Raw genomic sequence first — 21,059 nt, 5'->3', positions numbered from 1 at the left:
CCTCTGAAGGGGGGCAGTCGGCGTATTCTAATGCCCCACCGACAGGGACGCAGATTAATCTGAGCTTTTTATTTAATCCATGAGGATAAATTGTAAGTTTGAAAAAAAAAAAAAAAAAAAAATGCATTTGAGGGTCACATCAAACAAAACAAATTGAAAAAGGTAAGAGAATAGTAATCCAAATAAAGCACATTATCAATCATTTTAAAATATAGAAATAAGATTTACCTTTGAACAAACAGTTGCTCTATTAAAGTATAATTTAGAGTTTGTAAACTTATTTTGGGGGTCAATGAGTAAGGCATCTGAGTAAAGCTTGTATGCCTCTTCTAAATTACCAAATCGGAATGCTTGGTTTCCTTCCTCCTTTTTGCCCAACATCGATTTTGCTCGCTAAGGAAAGAAAAAGAAAACAAGTGAACATTAGAAGCCAATGTTTTATAGTAATACACTTTGCCTTCATTTTAATATCTAGTTTGTTTCTCTAAGCCTTTTTTCCTTAAATATTTTTAATACAAAATATTCAATATAATCAGTTTAGGAATGAAGTTATGCTTGAAAAATCTTCCATTTTAATTGTTCCAATAAGTTGTAACTTGCAAATAATTCATCCCTTGCTAACTTTCTATTTTTTTTTTTTTTTTTTTACACAGTGATGACCACTTATCAAGGCCCGGAAGCCACTCAGGGATAAGGGTTATTGCAAGTACATTACGTTAGTGAGGAGATTTGCTGAAATGTTTACTTAAGGGGGCGGTTCATTAGGAATTTGTTAACATTGGACTTGAAGACAACCAAGTTGTAGTCCGGAGGGAAGCAGGCAGACGGAACAGAGTTCCACAGGCGTGCAGTTCTAAGAAAGAAGCTTTGTTCATGGAATCTGCGTTTTGATTTAGGCACAGATATAGAGTGGGGGAAATTTTTCACAGTGGATTCAGCTAGACGGGTGTTTTTCGTGAAAGATTGGCGAGGGAGGACCAGAGATTGGAGTTCAGACGAGCATCTGCCATGGAAATAACGATAAAACAAGGACAGGCTCGCAACGTCTCTTCTGTGGGAGAGAGGTTGCAGGGTAGAGAAAAGGGCATCCCCCACTAAGCCACGAAGTCTATTTTGTACTCTGTCAAGGCAGGATAGGCTGTTTTTAGCAGCTCCTGCCCAGATATGGCAACAGTATTCCATCCTTGGACGTACTTGGCTTTTATATAGATAGAGAATTGCATCAGTAGTGAGATATCTTCTGGAGCGGTAGAAGGATCCCACCATCTTTCTAGCGACCTTGGCAACAGACTTGATGTACGTGTTCCATTTCAGATCAGGAGTAAAGGTCAAACCCAGAAGCTTGTCAAAACACGGGGCCTCACCCAGACGAGAGCCATCCATCACAATTGATGCCAGATGGGGATCAGAGCGTTGATGATGTAAGGATAGGAGTTTGGTTTTGGATGCATTAAAGGTAACCAGCCACATCTTCCCCCACTGAACCACGCACTCGAGATCAGAGGAGAGAGAATCAGAGAGAACTTTGTCATTTACAGCCTTTGATGTGTTGCCGTAGATGGTCGTGTCATCAGCATAGATGTCAACGAATGATTTAAGTATGTGTTTAGGGAGGTCATTGATGTAGATCAGGAAGAGAGTTGGGCCCAGGATTGACCCCTGAGGGACTTCCACCCTTCGTCAATGAAGGCTGTGTGACCTCCCTTCCTCGCGCTTTTATTCTATAAGTTTGCTCCAATTACTTTCTGTTTAACAACCAAAGATAAGGAAAAGAAAAAAGAAAATTGGAATAGTCCATTATAAATAAAAGGGGATCACCACAACTTGTGAGTTTTGATATTTAACAGGCTCTGCAAATCTATTCTCCCAATTTAAACAGAGTAGAAAAGTAACATTTGTTTTTATAGTAGGTGCATAATATAGTGTGAAAAGCAGGTTTGTAAATTCTTATGTAATCTAGAAAAAGCAGTCATATTTTGTTTGACATTTGACTTGAAAAGGTCAAAAGTAGATTGAATACTTGTTTGCGTTTGGAATAGTCCAGGATGTCAAAAAAGGATTGACAAGTGATAACAGTTATACTAAAAAAGCTATCATTATAAAAAATGAGTGTGCTTTTGCTGTAAAATATTTTTTTCATGCTTATCAAATTAGCTACAATTCTCAACATTAAATTACTTGCTAGTAAGAGTTCTTATTTATGTGACAAACAATTTCACCCTCCCCATCCAAATTTGGTCGCTGGCAATTCTAAGAACGAATATTAACTTTTAAAAAATTTTATCATCATCATAACTAAGTCGATCCCACACTTAATCAGATGACAAAAATTTGTAAGTTTTTCACTGATTTTTAGATGTGCACACTTTAAACAGGAAGTGATGTTACAGCATTGCCCAATAAAATTGAGGAAACAGAATCGCATAGTTCAGGAATAAATTGACAGGAAAGGATCAGAGCCCGCCACCCCTTTTAATTAAAAATGCTAAGCCTTTATTTATGTTTTTAATTTATAATGTAGTTTCAAAACTCTCGGTTTCCTTATTTTGTCCTTTAGTCCTAACATTCCATCCATGAACGATATTTCTAACAAAGGGGGAGAATTGTTTTTGGGATGGACTATCCATCTAATACTTATTGGCTAAAATTTGACCTTGAAATAGTATTTTTTTGTTAGCTTTGTTTTTTAAAGTTCCTTACATTGGCTTGTCTGGGGCGATTTTCATAGAAATCCCAAAAGTAAATGGACTGGAAAGACTTTTCACAAAAGGAAAAACATTTTATCTAGAAGATAAATTGAAATCTATGTATAATATCAATCATTGGATTAAAAAAAAAAAGTAAGAATGATTAATGAATTAACAAGATGCCATTTTGCAAAGTTATATACAAATTACTTAAACATAAGATGTTGATTATCTACACCCGACCAATAAAGCTATTGTATTTTAAATGTGAATTTAGCATTTTAATCTACAGACATAAATAAAGATTTTAAAAATTCAATATAACTGCTGCATTTACATTTTTTTTTTTTGCATCTTGAAAAATTAATAGATTCAAATACTCATGTCCTAAGTAACCATCATTACATCAACACTAATTTTAATAAATGAGTACAGAGTATGTGCGTGCGCACAGGAAGTTAATAATCAAATATTACTTACTTTATAGACTTCTTTAGATTTGTGATGATCTGGTACTAACTTCAAGACCTGCTGGAAGTGTTGGAATGCTTTCTCTATGCTGTCTTGGTAATAAAGACACATGCCACGAACAAATAAAGCGTCAGCATTCATATTATCTCTTTGTAAAACATCACTAAAAATGGAGAGAAGAAAAATTATTTTAAACGCAAAGATCCCAATATTAAAGTGAAATAGCATAAAGTGGATTATTAGTTTAGTACCTAGCTATGAGTCTTCATTTTCCTGCTTCTGTATGAAGGAAAATGTGAAACTTCATAGGAAAAAATAAAAATGCTTAATATTTGCACGAGAGATACAATGAGTGCATTTATCTATTGTTTTCATTGACAAAAAACATTAGGAATTATGTTTTAAAATAAAATTTGCTTTGAACTAATGTTGAAATAAAATGTTATAAGGATTAAAAATGAAGAGAAAGGTGCAAATATTCTTACTTTGCCAACTCTTGTGATTCCTGAAGTCTACCAAGAAAACAAAGCGCTTCAGCTTTTTTTATTTTGAATTTAAGACAATTTGAAGATAAATCCAAACATCTGTCAATGCAGTAAACTGCCTGAAATAAAAAAATAAAAAATTTTTTTTAAATTAAAAATGGCAGAATAGTTTTTACAGTTTCAAATCCAGTTTCAATACATTTATTATCAAAATCTGTGAAATAAACCATTTTTTCTTCAATCAAATTGTCTGCTCTAATCAGAAATCTGTGATGCACCAAGTGGAAGCTTCACATGTCTCACCAGTGACAGTCCGCAATATATCACACTGTAGAGAACCTACTGTTGATTTTATAAAATTATTTTTATATAATGGTTTGAATTAAAGTTTAAAATGCAAAAGTCAATTATAATGGTTCAATTATGATCTAAACAGAAACATTTAGTTCAAACGTATCCCTAACTTATCAAAGTTACTGCTGATTTTGTACGTTATGCCCTTCTGTTTGTGCGATAAAACTTCTCACTTGTGATGTTAGGCTATATTAGAGTAGTAACTTTGGCTAAAATCAGACTTTTTTAAATTGGATTTATTTCGATGATTGATACTTATTGGAAGCATTCTGATACAAAATCAATCATTCCTACACACAAAGTAAATTTGTGTGAAATCTCAAAAAATCAACTCAACCATTTCTGAGTCCATAGCGAATGAACCCAAACAAAGTGCCTTTTATATACTAGAAATACATAAAATACTAGACTACCCATGACCTGTTAGGTCAGTATGTTATATTAGCTTAGAAATTAATGCATGAGCCTGACACTTGTGACGTAAAGAAAATAGTTTATTTGTGACATAACAGAAACATTTCTATGAAAGTATATTAAGATGAAAAAAAGAACATAGATAGATTTCTATGAGTCGTTCTGTTTATAATTTTTTTTTTTTTTCCAAAATAAATCACAGCCATTAAATTATAAGTGGTTTGCCATACTTATAGGTAAATGTGCACTGAACAGATACCATAATACTTGTAGTGTAGAAGAAAATGTATGAATGTTTTTAAGAAAGATGTATAATTAAAAAAAAAAAAAAAAAAAAAAAAAAAAAAGGAGAATAAATTAAAAGAAAAATGAAGGCGGTGGATAAATCACCGTTGTAAAATGCTCTTATGATTGTCAATGGGTTAAAGTAGATTTATTTGTAAGAAAATTGCGTTAAAATAACTTAATGTAAAAAAAAAAATGCAGAAAGTATTAATTGTTTATTTGGATAATTTAAACAAAAAAAAAAAAAACACGATTGGGACACTGAAAATGTACACAGTAAAACAAGGTTTTATTGTTGCATTGATTATTTGTTTATGTACGCATGCGCAACTGGAAGTGTAAACCGGATGTTGGGTTACAGCACCTGTTACAAGGTCATTTGAGTTTTATAATTATATAGATTGATCACGACCACTGGATAAAATGGATTTTTTTTTGTTTTAAATATTTAAATAATTGCAGGTTTTAGAAAATCATGAAAAAGGAGGGGGCAGGTCATTTGCAATACACTAAGTGGGGAGGGTCCAGTGTTTTCCTTTGGTTAGCAATACTTGATTCATGTAAACAACTGCAAATCACAACTTTTTTGGTAGATTAAAACTATGATAATGTTCAATATTTGTCAATTTAGATGAAATTTTATACCTGAGGAGAATACTCGAGTTTACTTGATTTCAGTAAATAACCATTTATCCTAACATTTGGTGGATTTTGAGTACTAATATATCGTGGAATTTCAACTGTAAGTTCCCTTCATTCATGTTCGTATAACTAATTAAATACTATTAATTAGTGAACAAACAAATGAATCAATTTTGAGAAAGATCACAAGAATAACACACAACAACAAAAACATTCTTTTGTATTTTTTTTTTTAATATTTGAGATTTCTTTATAACCACACACACACACACATATATATATATATAATTATGGAGTAGAACTTGTTTGATATATTATCAAGTTTAACAGTTTGTTTTTGGACTTTACTATAATCCATTCACACTGGATTTTAGATTCTTCCGTTTGAAGCTTATGGAATACAACTTGATTAGGTATTTTTTTTTCTTTTACTTTGACTCCTTTATTCTAATTAATTCAATTGAAAATGCCTTTTAGTTCATGTTTTTTTCATTGGTTGGGGAGGGGGGGGGAATAATTTCAAATTTATGCTAATCAGTGATGACACTATTCAAGCCTCCATGAAGAGGCTTTTCCCACGTGTAGCCAAAATTATTTTCAGCCAGCCTTCACAAGCTCAGACCTCATGTCATATCTGTAGCCAATAAATTAAACTTTCAAAATCAAAAGGTTTATCAAGTTCTAGCCTTTAATTTTGGAGCTACGACAACATTTGTGGGAAAAATTAGCCGAAAATTGACTAAAAATTGTGACAAAAAATTTCAAGGCACCCAAAAGAAAAGCCATATTTCAAATATTACTTATCCATTACAAAAAATGAGGGATCCAGGCAAGGAAGTACTGTGTAGATAGACTTCGGCAAAAAATGATGCCCAAAACACTTTTATGTTTTTTGGGTTTTTTTTAGCTAAATTGCGGATTATGTCTGACAATTTCTTTTTTTTTTCATTTTTACAAGAATTTGAGAAATTTTAACTTCAAAGGCCCACAGGGTGACCAATGCAATAATTAAATGTGGAAACTCAATCATTCCAATACAGTATGCCATTAACTGATCTGAAAACACCATATTCAACAAAATCTGATGCATACAGGTAAAGATACACCTCATTTTGTAAAGAAACTTGGCTTCTGAAGCCGAAAATATTTTTTATGATAAACTAAGTCATAGGCTTTAAAAAGGTTCAAATAAAAAATCTGTTTCATAGAAAAGTTTTTTAATGATGTTGAAAATATGCAGGAGACAATTTTTTTATTTTTATCCATATTTAGACCACACATTTTATCATCCAGGTCAAATTTTAAAATATCCCGAAAACATGCATTTTTCATGGGTTATGTGCCAAGAAAATGCAAAAAAGTGTAAAATGATGTTTCTGATGTTGAACGATCATTAACTTTTCCATTCTTTCATTCAGGAGTTCATATCATAATTTTGGGGGATTTTGATGAATTCCTGATATTTTCCCTTATAGGGTTGAAGGGAAATCTGCAAAGTACAAAATAGAGGAATGGGAAATTCCTTTAGTGCTACTAAGTCATATTTTTCATTATACCTGTTATATTTAGTGTTTATAGGTTCAGGAGAGAGCTAACATATTCAAATTAATTATGAATATAACTGTTTATTACTTAATTTTAACCTTTTCATTTTAGATTAGCAAAATGCCATTCAAAAAGGAAAACTAAGCTAAGGGTAGACCAAGAGCAGAGGGTAGCTACAGCAGTTTGTCAAAGGAAGAGAAAGCTGAATACCATCTAGCCAAGATGCATAAGAGTCGTTCTATAGCTCCTCAACCACCATCTCTAACCTCAGAATAATCTTCCAGTCATGCTGATCATGCAATCAAATGTAGCAAGACTACGTCCGATGAATCAACAAACTTCAAAACCAGGGAGACCACCTATCAGTGAAGAAGCAGCCATGACACCAAACACACAAGAGAAGATCGAAACAACGTTGTCACGCAAAAGCAGTCTCCACAACTTGTGCCAAAGTTGCAAAAACCCTGTGGAGAGAATGTAGAAGGAACACTGAAGACGTTGATTCCAGTCCCCACGAAGATTCAAATTCATCACCTGATGATGCTGCTGTTGAAGATGCTGGTGACGGAGATGCTTTGGTTGCGCCAAATGAACAGAACTACAACACTGACCACACTACCTCGCAATGCAGCCAAGATTTGAAGGATCCTGCACACGAGGATGCTGAGGGAAGCCATTCAAAAACTATGTTGTACCGACATCACACAAGTTTACGTGGTTGTTTGTCCTTCAATAATGTTGATAATTTACAAATTGAAGAAGAATGAAATCCTACTGATGACGTTATTGTACAACTTGACAAATATTGGCTTGGTTTGCTGCTGGAATACCCTGAAATTCCAAAACTTTTCTCTGATGCTTCAGTCAATATTGATGAACAATATATCCCGTGCACCCAGAGTACAACGCCAGACCCTTATATTCCCAAAATCTTTCATAAACATTGAAAATTGGTTAATAATTCTTGTCTTTTTGAAATGAAGAAGCAAAATATTTTAAAGTTCAATTTTGGGCTTCTAATGAGATACAAATTAAAAGGGCGAAGCTATTATCGTGTTCGGGAAACCAATCTCCAATTCAGGGATATTACACCACACTTTGAAAAAGTTATATCTCCAAAACTAGGCCATATTTTGTATTTTAGACAATTTTTTTTTAATTCCCCATTAAATTTGGACCCAGAAAAATTGTATATAATCCCACTTTCAAAAATGAACTAAATTGGCTCAGACAGGAAAAAACTCTTTATGGAGGCTTGAACAGTGTCTGATACACTTTTTACTAATGTTTATCCTTTGATGAAAAGATTTTTTTTTTTTTTTTTTTAATATCTACTAGAACCCATGCTGACCTGTATTAAATGTAATGTTAACAAAAAGGAAAGAAACGGAGACATATGCATGTGAGTATTATGTTTTTTTAAACAGTTCACTTCTTGTTAAAAAAAAACATACTCCAACTGAGATCGAAACCAAAACCTAAAGACAAGTATGGTACTCATTGGGCTAACTTTACACGATCCCTTAAGTGTTTTCAAACCTACTTATTCTTAACATGTGTAGTCATGAAACAGTTGACAAACAGATAAAAATCCACCAAGTACCAATTTTTAAATGGAGATAAGGATTGACAATTCTATTCTCATTTTTGTTGTTGAAGTAACCTCTGACCTTCTTTGGTTACCAATTGTAAGTCTTCAATCCTTTCTATAGGCAAGAATAACAAAGAATAACATTTCTAACTGGTAATGGATGACTGAAAGAACAATCTATCCACATGGATAAAAGTTTTTGAAATTCTACAAATGCTTGAATGTTGTGAACATAATCAAAATAAAAATAATCCAAGCATAAACACTTTCTAGTAATCCCCTCCCCCCACAAAGCAAAAGATACCAGAAAGATACGATGTGTGAGGATTGCATCTAAACAAACTGATGAATTAATTTCAAGTAGTGTATGAGTGTGTGATTAAAAAATAACAAAAATAATAAAACTAGGAAAACTTAATATTTTTCATGAATGAAAAACTTGCCATGAATCAGGAATGTGAAAAGCTGAAATCGAGATGAATATTCCCATAAAAACATGCTCTTGTCCAAAACAAATCTAATCCGTTTTAATTAAAAAGTCAAAATAAAGAAAAATAAATAAACTATGCATGTGATGGTGATGGGAAAATGAGAAGTCATTCTTTGGTGAAACCAAAATCATCCAATTCTCCTACCGCCTTCATAAATCCTTTACGGCAAAATTCACATTTTAGGTTTTCAGAGTGAACCATCATAAAAGGGAAAAGAAATGCAAGATGGCGAAAGGAAAAACAAGAAAAGGATAAAGAGAAAAAAAAAAAAAAGAGAAAATCCAGCCAAATAGTGATGCAAAAATAGAGGTTGCTCCAGTGAAAGAAATTGGCTAAATTTGACCAAAAAGCTATGGGATTAGCCATTTATGCAGAAATTCACTTTATTCTTTTTATTTAGGACAAAAAAAAAAAAAAAAAAAAAAAAAAAAAATGAAATTCTACTAAACAAAGAGGGATACCTGAATAATTCTGATGATACAGAAAAATTCCATTTTGTTGATAAACATTAAATATCAAAGTTTAGGTGAACGATTTTTTATTCAATAAATCAAGGACTCACCATATGTAAAGGGCAGATATTAAATTCTCATCCATCTTCAGTTTGAGGTAAAGCTAAAAAATGCTTTTTTGTTTCAAGTGAAAATATTCATTGGATGGTCGAGGAGAAGGAACATTGGAACAAGTTCTGAATAAGATGGTCCAGAATTCCAAATGACAATAGCAGAAAGTCAGTCAACAAATGGAGGAAAAGAATTATAGTTTTGGAGGAAGCTTTTTTTAAATTTTTTTTATTTTATTTTATTTAATGACTTGCAACTTTTGCACCTGATATTTGGAAATTAGCTCAGATTTTAGAATAAACTTTGGTGCCTATGCAGCTTAAACCAACACATTTCAGGCAAAACCATCACATACTTACATGTCATGTCGAAAGTAGTATAAATTCCAAAAACAGATCCAGTAGATGTAGATATATTTTTAACAAAGAAACAAAAAAATCATTCACAATTACATTCCGACATTGCTGGACTATAATTAAAATCAAGGGAGAGAAGTTATTTTTTCATACAAAATTGGTCACAAAACTCTTCCACATTAAAACACAATATAATTCAATAAATTCTATTTTTACTTGTAATTATTTTTCTACTCTAACATAATTTTTGGAATTTATAATTTCAACATGATATGCAAGTATGTAATAAAGTTTTAACTTTGAAACATCACTAATTTGAACAACTACCTAAACTTTTCTAGCACATTTTTATTTATCGGATTTACTTAATCAGATAAAAAAAATTATAGTCTTTTCAAAGACAAATTTAAAAACAAGGTTATTAAGAATGAAAAAAAAAAAAAAATGCCACACACGGAATCGTTAATAAAATTCACAATCCTATTTATGATTCAACCACTTTAGTCTATAAATTATGCAACAGTGTTTGTTTCAGCATCATTTAATGGTAAGCACATCTGGATATGACGTCCCAAATTGTCAATGACAGAAACAATAGTTGTGGCATTGCTCTGAATTTCACCGATAGTCCCATTCAGTTCAGGAATAATCCAGGAAATTGTTTTGATAGGTTATCTTTGAAATGCACCTAGATAAAAAGCATTAGGGATGGTGAACAAGTGATTGTGAAGTTTATTAATAATCATGCCTCTTATTGATGAGACGAGATAAAACAAACTGTTGGACACTCACAACTGAAACTTTGAGGACAAATCAGGCATAAGCTGAAATTTATTTGTACCACAGATTATAGAAAGTATTGTGAATTTTATCAATTATTCCATGCATGGAATTTTTGTAGAGGGGGATGTATAGTGTCATCATGTCTGAAGTGACTAATTAATAGAAATAAGTTGCAGACAGCCATTTTGTCGACTATTACTTACCCTCCTGTAATCTTGTTTAATGAAATCACCTTCTGCCATATTTTCAAATTCTTGCATCTGCTGGGAAAGTTTCATCTACACAAATAGAAAATGATTTTTTTTGTTGTAAAGTGATTTTTTAAATATTTTGGTGCTTATTTAAAAAAATATTTTTTTTAAAAATAAGTAATTCTAAATGTGGATGCTAGGCTGTATACAAACAGTTACAAATTCAACTGCATGCATAATCTGCTTAGTTTCTTTGTATCACTTTTATATGGAACTAGCATGGGTGCCCGGCGTTGCCCGGGTGTTTGGAGGTGTGTGTTGAGCAAAAAAAAAAAAAAAAAAAAAAAACAAAGTGGTAGTAGGAAGGCAGGCTCGGACCCGTACTGCAAAGAAGGAAAAGAACGGGAAAAAACCTGACATTTTTGCTGTTACGATCACCGCCAAACCGGAAATCACGTAGGTTTAAATTAAGGCTAGACAATCGAAAAGAGATGACTTTTTCGAAAATATCGGCGAAAAAAGCGACCCCCTCCCTGTAGAAAAGTGCTCAGTTGAGGGTAAAGAAATTACTGTTTCTAGCCAATTTTAATATTTGTCATCTGAAGGGTCGAGCTTCAAAACAATACTGATCTTGTGAAAATCAGTTGCCTCTGTCAAAAGTTTCAGGCATACATGCAAACATACATAGATTTATATATTGGTAGCTTAAATTTCGAACCAAACCGATTAAAAAGCTTGTCCTATCTCTGAATACCCTTTATGTAAAATTTCAAATGTTTATACAAGAAATTGCCTGAGTAATTTGGTAGAGACCGCAGAGGTCAATTTTTTTTTTTTTTTTTTTTAACTTTGACCCCTATTATGACCCCTTAGCATTCATCGTTTTGGGCTCAAATCAGGTTATTAAGTTAGATCCATGTCAAGGAATCTATATCTAAAATTTCAAATGTTTATACAGAAAATTGGCGGAGTTTGGTGGAGTTCTCAGAGGTCAAATCGTTGAACTTTGACCCTTTAACAGCCAAATGTCTGGCCGAAAACAGATTACAAAAATTTTCCCAAATCTCAATATTTTGTATATCAAATTTCGAGTCTGTAGACTGAAAATTGACAGTTATTGAGTAGGGAAATGTACACAGACAGAGACATTTTCACTTTTATAAATATAAACATGGGTGCCTGGCGTTGCCCGGGTATTTGGAAATGTATGTTGAGCAAAAAAAAAAAAAAAAAAGCGATCAATTTTTTAAACTTTGACCCCTATTATGACCCCTTAAAATTTATTGTCTTGGGCTCAAATTAAGTTATTAAGTTAGATCCATGTCCAATGAACCTATATCTAAAATTTCAAGTGTTTAGACCGAAAATTGTCAAAGGTCAAATTGTTAAACTTTGACTCCTTAATCACCAAATTTCTGGCCAAAAACCAATCACATCGATTTTTCCAAATCTCAGTACCCTATATATAAAATTTCGAGTCTGTAGATTTAAAATTGACAGAGTTATTACGTAGGGAAATGTACACACACACAGATAGACACTTTCACAGATATATAGATAGATTATTCAAAAACGGTAGAATCTCATTTTTATTTTTAGGAATATTAACACAGGGTACCCAAGGCTCTGATAATACATATGCAAAAAAGAGAATTCCTCTTATTTACTACCATATTTTTTTTTTTTTAGTAGCGGGAGGATAATGATGTATTTGAGAAAAAAAAAAAAAAAAAATTCAAACCTCTTTTAATGCGGTTAAATTTGATGGTTCTAATTGTAGAACAGTTTCATAACTGCGAATGGCTGCATTTGATTCACCCAGCATCAAATGACATTTGCCTTCCCGTAAGTGACCCTAAAAAACAAAAATTATATAAAACACATATAGATAGGAGTTAGTCACATCTAAAGCAGTATTTCATAAAGTTAAATTTGAAAATTTAAGAAAAATGCTGTATAATTTTTCTTTTCTTTTTTTAATGGTAAAGCATTATTAAAAAATTTGGTCATAGTCAGCTAATGTAGTTCCTAACTTCTGGCGTAAATCAGTTCTTTCACTTTTATTGTTTGTTCTTCAGTATTTCTATTGTTAAGCAATTTATTAAAATAAAATAAAAGGAAAGAGTATTATTGAAAAGTATACAATAAAAATTAAAATTATAGCACAGTCTTTATTTGCACTTTTAAAAACAAAATTAAAATAAGTTTTTATTTTATTTAAAATTTAAGAAATATTTTTATAATTTCATAAACGTACAAGTTTTTTTTTCTATTTGAATTCATATAATAAATGTTTATGAAAGTATAAAAATAAATGAAATTGAAATCCAGATAAAATTATTGAAAGCAGAATAACAAATGAAATTATTAATAAAAATAAAATTTCAAACATAAAAAAAAACATCCAATACACAATATTCCCAAATTAGTTTTAAAAGATTCTAAAGCGTCTTCAAAATTCTTTAAAAAAAAAAAAAAACTAATTGCAATAATTCTTAAGACCAAAAAACTTTAATGCAGAAATAAAGAGTACATGCACAGGGGAGATATAGGCATGAGAGAAAAAAATATGAAGGAATAGATTTGCATTGTGACCACCTCTGTTAGCGCTATGCCGGCAGTTAGGAAGTATGTTGGCTGACTATGACCAAAAAAGTTTTTCTAAACTTTTGGTGGCATCAACTCTTACCAAAGAAAAACTTTCTTTTTTTTTTTAAACTTCATTTTTTTCATATTGCTAAATCCAAGGTTGACCTCTAGAAAAGAAAATGCGTATGTTCAATCTAGTTAATTGTCATTTCAAAGTCAAATCTGATGTGTTTTGCATGGTGACATCACCCAATCTGTTACTATAGTTACTGAATCACTTTGTTTCAGAAAGTATTTGATTCCCAGATGTCATCCTCGCTCTGTACAAGTGTCAGATATATCCTAAAATCAACTGCTGCTGCCACATGTGGGAAGGTGCCGTTCAGAGTACTTGTTTTGACAGAGTACAAAATTGCTCTTACAATCTAATGATTGATAATCTTTTTTGCCATATGGCCCCTTTCTCACAGAAGAGAAATTGCTAGTTTTTATACAATATTGTTATTTCCATGGATGGTGCTCGACTGAGCTCCAATCTTTTGTTCGTCTATGTACAAAAATAAAAAAAAACAAAAAAAAACTCATGTGCTTTTCAGCAGACAACAACAGGGTAAGACTATGTTCAATGTTGGAACAGATGGGTTGAACCGACATTCTCCAAAGTAGACACTTCCATGGAAATATGAAATTAACAAGCGATTCTCAGTTGCATGTATATCCCAGTCAGGAATTTTTGCAAGGAGACATTGACATCCTACATACAGCGCCTGGTATTTCTAAATGGTTACTCATCTGGTACTAACCAGACTCAACATCATTGCTTAACTTTGGTGATTTAACAAGAACTGGGGTGTCAACGGGATTGTCATAGATAACCGCTCGGATTAATAATGATTAGTATTTAATGCAAAAATGAACAAATTTAATCATATTCAACCATCAGTTTGGCATTTTCAGTCAACAGGCTATAACATTTGCCCATTTTTAATGGGCTAAAAAAAAAAAAAAAAAAAAAAAAGTACAGTCGGTATTCTTTTTCTTTGTCCTTTCTAATTTTTCTTGGAAATTACTGAGCCAATTTGACTGAAATTTTGTGTGGACCTTTGTTATGATAAGGTGCAGCAAGCTAAGTATTGTGGTATTCAGTTAGGATTAATGGAGATTGGTCACCACAATACCACGTTTACTTTAGAAGTTTGGCATAAAGCACTGTAAACAGGCTATAACCGTTGTTAGTTTTTAACATGCTAAAAATGTCTAGTTTTATAATTTTCTATTATTCAACTAATAATCTCATTAACCCTGTAATCCATATCAAAATATCAAGAATAACTGGTGACTCCTTTGCATAAAAAAAAGATCAATAAAAAGAAAAAAAAAATTATTTTCTTGATAAATAATGATTAAATACTAAAATACAACTAGAATCAATAAATTAAAATTTAATAATAAAAAAAAAAAAAATTCACTTTCAAATGTGGATTCAAATAAATTATCAAGAAAGAATTAATTACAACTAACATCACTATGGTGCGAGGTGACAGTGGTCTAATGGTTAATGACATGGACTAATGACCTGGGTGCTCCAAGTTCGAATCCAGTTTGTTCTACAAAAATCACTCACTTAAGATGTTGGCAACCATCACACGGTCCCTCCCTTAATCCCAGATATCTTTCTAGAAAGAATTCCAACTAGAAAAATATCAGGGAAACTAATGCCAACAAAAGAATCTTTGGATTCATACAATATGATGATCACTATAGTAACAAATAAATGAAAGATGCAATTATAGTTAAGTTGATAATAACTGACATAATTTCAATCAAACCGGTTTTATTTTCCTTAGCAATTCATTGTCCATCACTATAATCAGTCTGACAAAAAATTTGGGTAAAAGTCCAGAAATAGGTAATAGGCAAGAACTTAAAAAATTATAGCAAATGCAGTAGAATTAAATTTTCTACTAATTTTAATGTACAATTTTATTTCAGTAAAAGCTTTCTTACCAACACATGAAGACTTAGTTATAGTTTTATAATAATTTGGTACAATCAATGATCAAATGATCATTTAATAGATCTCACGTTCACAATCTTTAAAAAAGGCAAAAAAAATCCTGGACAACATCAGGTAGATACAAGTAGTACTTTATATATTAAACTGTTACATTTAGAAAAAGTGTACACACCTTGACAAACGTGTTATCTAAAGAAACAGCAGCTCTGGCATCAGCAAGGGCTTCTGAATATTTGGACATCATGATATAAGTAGCTGAACGATTGCCATAATATGGAGCATAAGTTGGGCACATTCCTGTAAAAGATGCGCAAAAAAAAAAAAAAAAAAAAAAATTCATTAATAAAGAAAAAAATGTTTTTCAAAATCCCAACTTTGTTTTATCAATTGGCAGCATTTGAAACAAAACGAAGTCATTGAATCTGTGTGACCAAAGTATAACCAGATGATGAAATAATCACCCATGGATGTTGGAGACTCACTACATTAAGAAAAAACCCACTGTATTTAGAATAAATTAAATAAAATTTTCGGATGAGAAAGTTCATAAATCAGACGTCTTTATATTTAGAAGTGGACAAAAAAAAAAAAAAAAAAAAAAAAACTTGCGTTATTTTGAATTGGACTACACTTATTTACAACTAGCGGGGGGGGAGGGGGGACCTGGCGTTGCCCAGGTGTTTGTAGGTGTGTGTGTTTTTGGGTAAATGAAAAGAAAAATCGTTGGGCGGGTGTCCCAGGTGTTTGTTTAAAAAAAAAGAAAAAAAAAAACGAAGCCTTGACGCACAGTTCTAAAATAATAAAGTGTGAAAAAAAAAAAAAAAAAAAAAAAATGTGCGCCGTTTAACGGCAGGGGCCCGTTTTTGACGAGTTAATGACGTCAACTTTGAGTGCAGGACAGCGTTTTATTTACCGCGAGTCTGTTCGCTTGTTGTTTTTATATGAAAAAGCTTAATGCACATGCGGCGATCGAAAATTGTTGAATATTTATGTTTTTATGTTTTGAAAATCGGGCAAATTAAATAGACAGGCGACCCCGGTTGTTAACTCGTAGATATTATCATTTAGGTGCGACATAAAAAGTTTTAAGTTGTGAGGCGACTGATCGGTCTTGGAAAAAAGCCTTTGGACATACACGAAAACGCACACACACTCGCTTTTATATTTATAGATAAGAAAAAGAAAACTTAGAAGCAAAACAAGAATTGTTGTTTAAAGTTAAAATGTTCTATGTCACACATAGAGTTGATAAAGGATGTGTTTTTTATTTTTCAGTATTGTCTCTGGTTTGAAGAGGGAGAGAGGTATTATCTATGGCAGAGGACAAAAGTGAATTTGAATTTTTTTTTTAGTTGTTTCAAATAAAATAACTGAAATCAATGTTACTTTTCAATTGAATTTTTAGTCTTTCTCCAAACCTTGGAAAAAAAAAAAAAAAAAAAAAAAAAATTAAAAAAAATTAATATAATTAAAACTTGTTATTGTTTAGAATAATACACAAATTTAATATGTTAACACTGGTCATAGTCATAAATATTATGTAGTTAAAAATATTAACTAATGCTATTAACAATTATAATATTCAAAATTTGGTTTAAACCTAACATCTCTTGGAATTCATGGAGGGGGAAGATTATAATCAAATAGTTGGGAATGTGGGGTGGGGGGGGACATAAATGATTTAACCGTTCTTTGACTTTGTTTTCATAACATGCATACATTTAACATGTGACCCCCCAACCTCAGAAGGTTAAACATAAGTCCAAGAAAGTAAGAGAATTTTTATAAACAGACATCAAGGGTAGCATTCTGCAATGCAATTTTGGCATACAATTTTTTTGTTAAAAAATGCATTTGGTTGGTTTCAAATAGTTGAAAAACAAAAAATGACCAAGATTAATTAAAAGGAAAAAAAATGTACATATTATAGTTTTTAAAACTAGTTAAATTAAAATTTTGCTTTTTAATCCCACTAAAAGACTAATTAATCTCTTACTACTGCCCAACCCCTCTCCAGACATGATATTTGATTTTGTTTGTAACAAATTATCCCAATTGTTTTATAGTTTGTTAATAGTCAAAAGGTAATAAAACTAAGAGAGGGTGACAAGAGTGAGACTAATAAACAATAAAGAGAAAACATTTGTGTTGGCAGGGGAGCAATTTAGAGGGAGTGAAAGACAGAAACTTAGAAGAGATGGGTTACTTGGAGAGTTAATTGCAAATTACAACCACTCAGAATTAAAATCAGTTTTTTTTTTTCAAATATAACTCAATATTTTAACATGTACTTTGTGTGATTAAAATATGTAGTTGAAAACAATCTTAAACAAATGCTTATTTAGTATAATAATGAAATACTTTTACTTGGAAAAAGTACATAACTCTGAGCACAGAAAGTATCACTCGCTGTGGTGATCAATCTATTAAGATAAACGATACAGGAAATGATGCAACCAGAAACAAAGACAAAAAAAAAAAAATCTATTTCATTAAAACAAACATTGTGAAATAGTATTCTCTGCTTAATTATACTTTTCTAGCAGTAGTAGTGATAATATTTATAAGTTTAAATGGTCTCCGAGAACCACACCAAATAGTCGAGGAGGATGGAAAGACAGAAGAGAAAGCACTAAGAAAATCTTCATTGAATGAGTTGCAAAGTGAATTGGAATCTTTGAGAAGCTTGTTGCCATGCAAAGTCCAATGAATACCAATGGTTGTTGCAATGATGCAATGTCATTTGCAAAGGTTATCAAAAGAGGTGAAGAATACTAGAAACCTGTAGAGACTTGTTATCACCCAGATTCTAAGGAACACCACCAGTTGTTGTCAAAGAGTAATCTCTGATGATGGCATGTGTGAGAACTTCTAGCAAGTACAAATAATCAAACACTACTGTGTTTGAATGTGTGGTTAAGTGGCAGTTTTAGTCATTTAGAACTGCTTTAAAGCTTCACTGTTCACTCATTTCTGACCAAATTTCAAATTTTTGTCCAGTAAAACAAAAGTTATGAATTTTCTGGTGTTCAAAATCATATGTAAGGAGTTGAATGACACTTTATGACTGGTTTCCATAGCAACCATGTTGTTTCAGCGACTACTGTTGCTACTAATTTACTGCTGTCGCAGAAAAAAGTAACAAGTGAAACAGAGAATGAAAGCATGAAAGGAGATAATTGGAGGGGGATTTTATTGAAAGCAGACAAGTGCCATACACTGTTATTACATACGTGTTTATGGGGGCGAATAAGACTGAAATTAAACAAAGAACAACTGAATTTAGTGGAAGCCTGGAAAATTCATGGATTACAATAGAAACTGGAAAAGAAAAGGACAAGATATTCTTGTAAAAAAAATATAAATTTATAACTTAAAATATTACAGCATTAAGAATTTTTTTTTTTTTTAATTCAATTTATAACATCTTATAATCAATTCTTAATGTTGCAATATAAATTTATATTTATAACTAGAAAATCTTGTACTTTTCTAGTTTTAACAACTAGTCCTTTACTTTTCCAGGTTTCTAAATCTCTACGTGCCTCTCACCCTCGCTTAACCATATTACTTTGTGAGAAATTCCATATACAACCGGCATCTTTCTTTTAGGCCCGGCCATACAGCTACAGTAGCCGGTCTGTGATTGTTTTAAATTTGAATGTGTCAGGTGATTTGACTTGGTGCCTTTTTTTGTATTCATGCGTTTATTTTTTCAGTCTAAGAAAAAACATGGAACGGGACACCAAACAGTCGGTCAACGAAGGACATATCTCTACAAGCAGAGACAACTTATTTTGCTGAACCTATTCAAATCAAGGATGACATTCTACAACTGTTCGGCATGTTATTATCCAAATATTGGATCTTATCTCATTTCCTCTTGAGTCCCAAGGAGCTCACATTGTGTCTGATTATAGGCGCCATCATTCCCGCCATGTTCTCCATGATCATCATGGATCCTTCCAAAGGAACAACGAACTAACATTCCAACAATAGGAATTCAAACTAAAGGCTCCATGCGTATAGGAGCAAATCAGGCCACCATTTTATAAAAGGACTATACCAGAACCGAAGAACTTTCATTGCTGTTATTTGTGAATAAATTTTGAGTTTAAAATATATGGCTTTTGTTTGTGGGATTCATTTGCTTCTGCAGGGAGGAAATTGAGTGTGTAGTAAAGAAATTTCTTCCAACTTTTCATGCTCGCATTTTTCTATTGTAATTATAAATAGATTATACTGAAGATTATGTGTGCAACTGAAACTGTCACTACCAAAGACACAATTAGCTTCGGGTTTTAAAATTCATTGCAGATAACTTTATTTTTAATTATCAATGACATCTTGTATTATTTAACTGTTGCCTATATATTTAATTTTAATAATTTAGATTTAATTTTTTTTTTTTTTATTTACAACTCTTAGTTAAAAATAAATGATATAGCTAACAATTATTTAAAGCCCATTTTAATAAATACCTATTAGTACTGATTTCTACTTAGTCATCGATGGAGACAAGCAAATAGACAAGTTTTAGTGGCATGTAGATGCATATCAATAAGAAAGTTGGAAAATACCAGGAATATTCTTTATGATGTCATTCACATATTATAACAGGTTGAACACATCGATAAAAGATACTGCATTATAACTGATGGAGGATCATGGGTCGACTATCATATGAATACTAGCATGAAGACCTGACGTTGCTCAGGAGTGAACGAGTATCATTACTATGCACTTTTTAGTCGTGTGCAAGCGACTCCATAAGTCACTCCATCGGTCTGTCCATAACACTTTTGTGCTTGGCCTTTTTGGTTAAGATCAAAAGTCTGTTAATAGATGCTGTTCTTCGCTTTTTAAGCTTTTCTTGGCCTTTTGGCCAAGATCAAAGTGTAGTATTTGTTCTTACTACATGCTGTACTTATGTTTGTAACTGTGATATAAAGTGGGGGATCAATTTTCTGTATTAATTTAATGTAAAATGATCACCCACTTTACAACCAGTCTCAAAGCCATTCAAGTCATTTTCCAGATCATTCAAGTTGTTTTTGAAGGATTCCAGTTATTTTTTAAGCATTCAAGTCATTCTTAAGGTCATTCAATTCATCCTTAAGTTCATTAAAGTCATTTACTTTTTATTTATTTAAATCATTTCAGCCCATTTTTTGGTCATTTTAGTTTATCTTTAAGAATTTCATGTCAATCCTACATTCACGCATTCATTCATTCATTACACGAGAGCACATGACTAATGGCTATTGGCCTTGTTCATTATGCTCATGACATATTGCCTAGTTTTTACTTCCCACCTCCTCCAGTTTCACCCATTAATATAGTTGGAAAAAGTTAAAATATTGGAAAACTGAATTAGTGTCTTCTATGTATGATTTCAATTTCATTAAAATAATATGTGAAATTTGGAGGGTTTCTGTTCTCTGAGAGGCACGTAGAGATTTAGAAACACTTTCATTGTCTTCTAGTAAATTTTATGTAATCGTATACTTTTAGATTTTATCTGAATTCTTTAACAGTTATTTCTATAGCAAACAAAAACATTACATCCAGACATATTTTATACAGAGAGATACG

At 31.9% G+C, this 21,059-nt stretch overlaps 1 protein-coding gene and 1 pseudogene across 1 annotated transcript in view; one reads left to right on the top strand and one right to left on the bottom strand.

The window, feature by feature from the left end:
* Window positions 1-21,059, bottom strand: part of LOC145303444 (dnaJ homolog subfamily C member 7-like) — an 81,738-nt gene that overhangs the window by 22,432 nt on the left and 38,247 nt on the right. The window contains exons 3-8 of the mRNA XM_080144774.1: window positions 15,637-15,761; window positions 12,600-12,713; window positions 10,871-10,945; window positions 3,644-3,762; window positions 3,168-3,321; window positions 229-393 (exon numbers count right to left, since the gene is read on the bottom strand). Coding sequence (XP_080000900.1) covers window positions 229-393; window positions 3,168-3,321; window positions 3,644-3,762; window positions 10,871-10,945; window positions 12,600-12,713; window positions 15,637-15,761 — 752 coding nt within the window. The remainder of the gene's footprint in view (window positions 1-228; window positions 394-3,167; window positions 3,322-3,643; window positions 3,763-10,870; window positions 10,946-12,599; window positions 12,714-15,636; window positions 15,762-21,059) is intronic.
* LOC145240517 (U2 spliceosomal RNA) lies at window positions 20,330-20,468 on the top strand (annotated as a pseudogene).

Source organism: Euprymna scolopes, chromosome 19 (genome assembly GCF_053919585.1).
Source record: "Euprymna scolopes isolate OS-2025 chromosome 19, ASM5391958v1, whole genome shotgun sequence".
In the NCBI taxonomy this organism is placed as follows: Eukaryota; Metazoa; Mollusca; class Cephalopoda; order Sepiida; family Sepiolidae; genus Euprymna; species Euprymna scolopes.
Note: the sequence above shows the minus strand (reverse complement) of the source record. Positions and strands in the feature narration are given on the sequence as shown.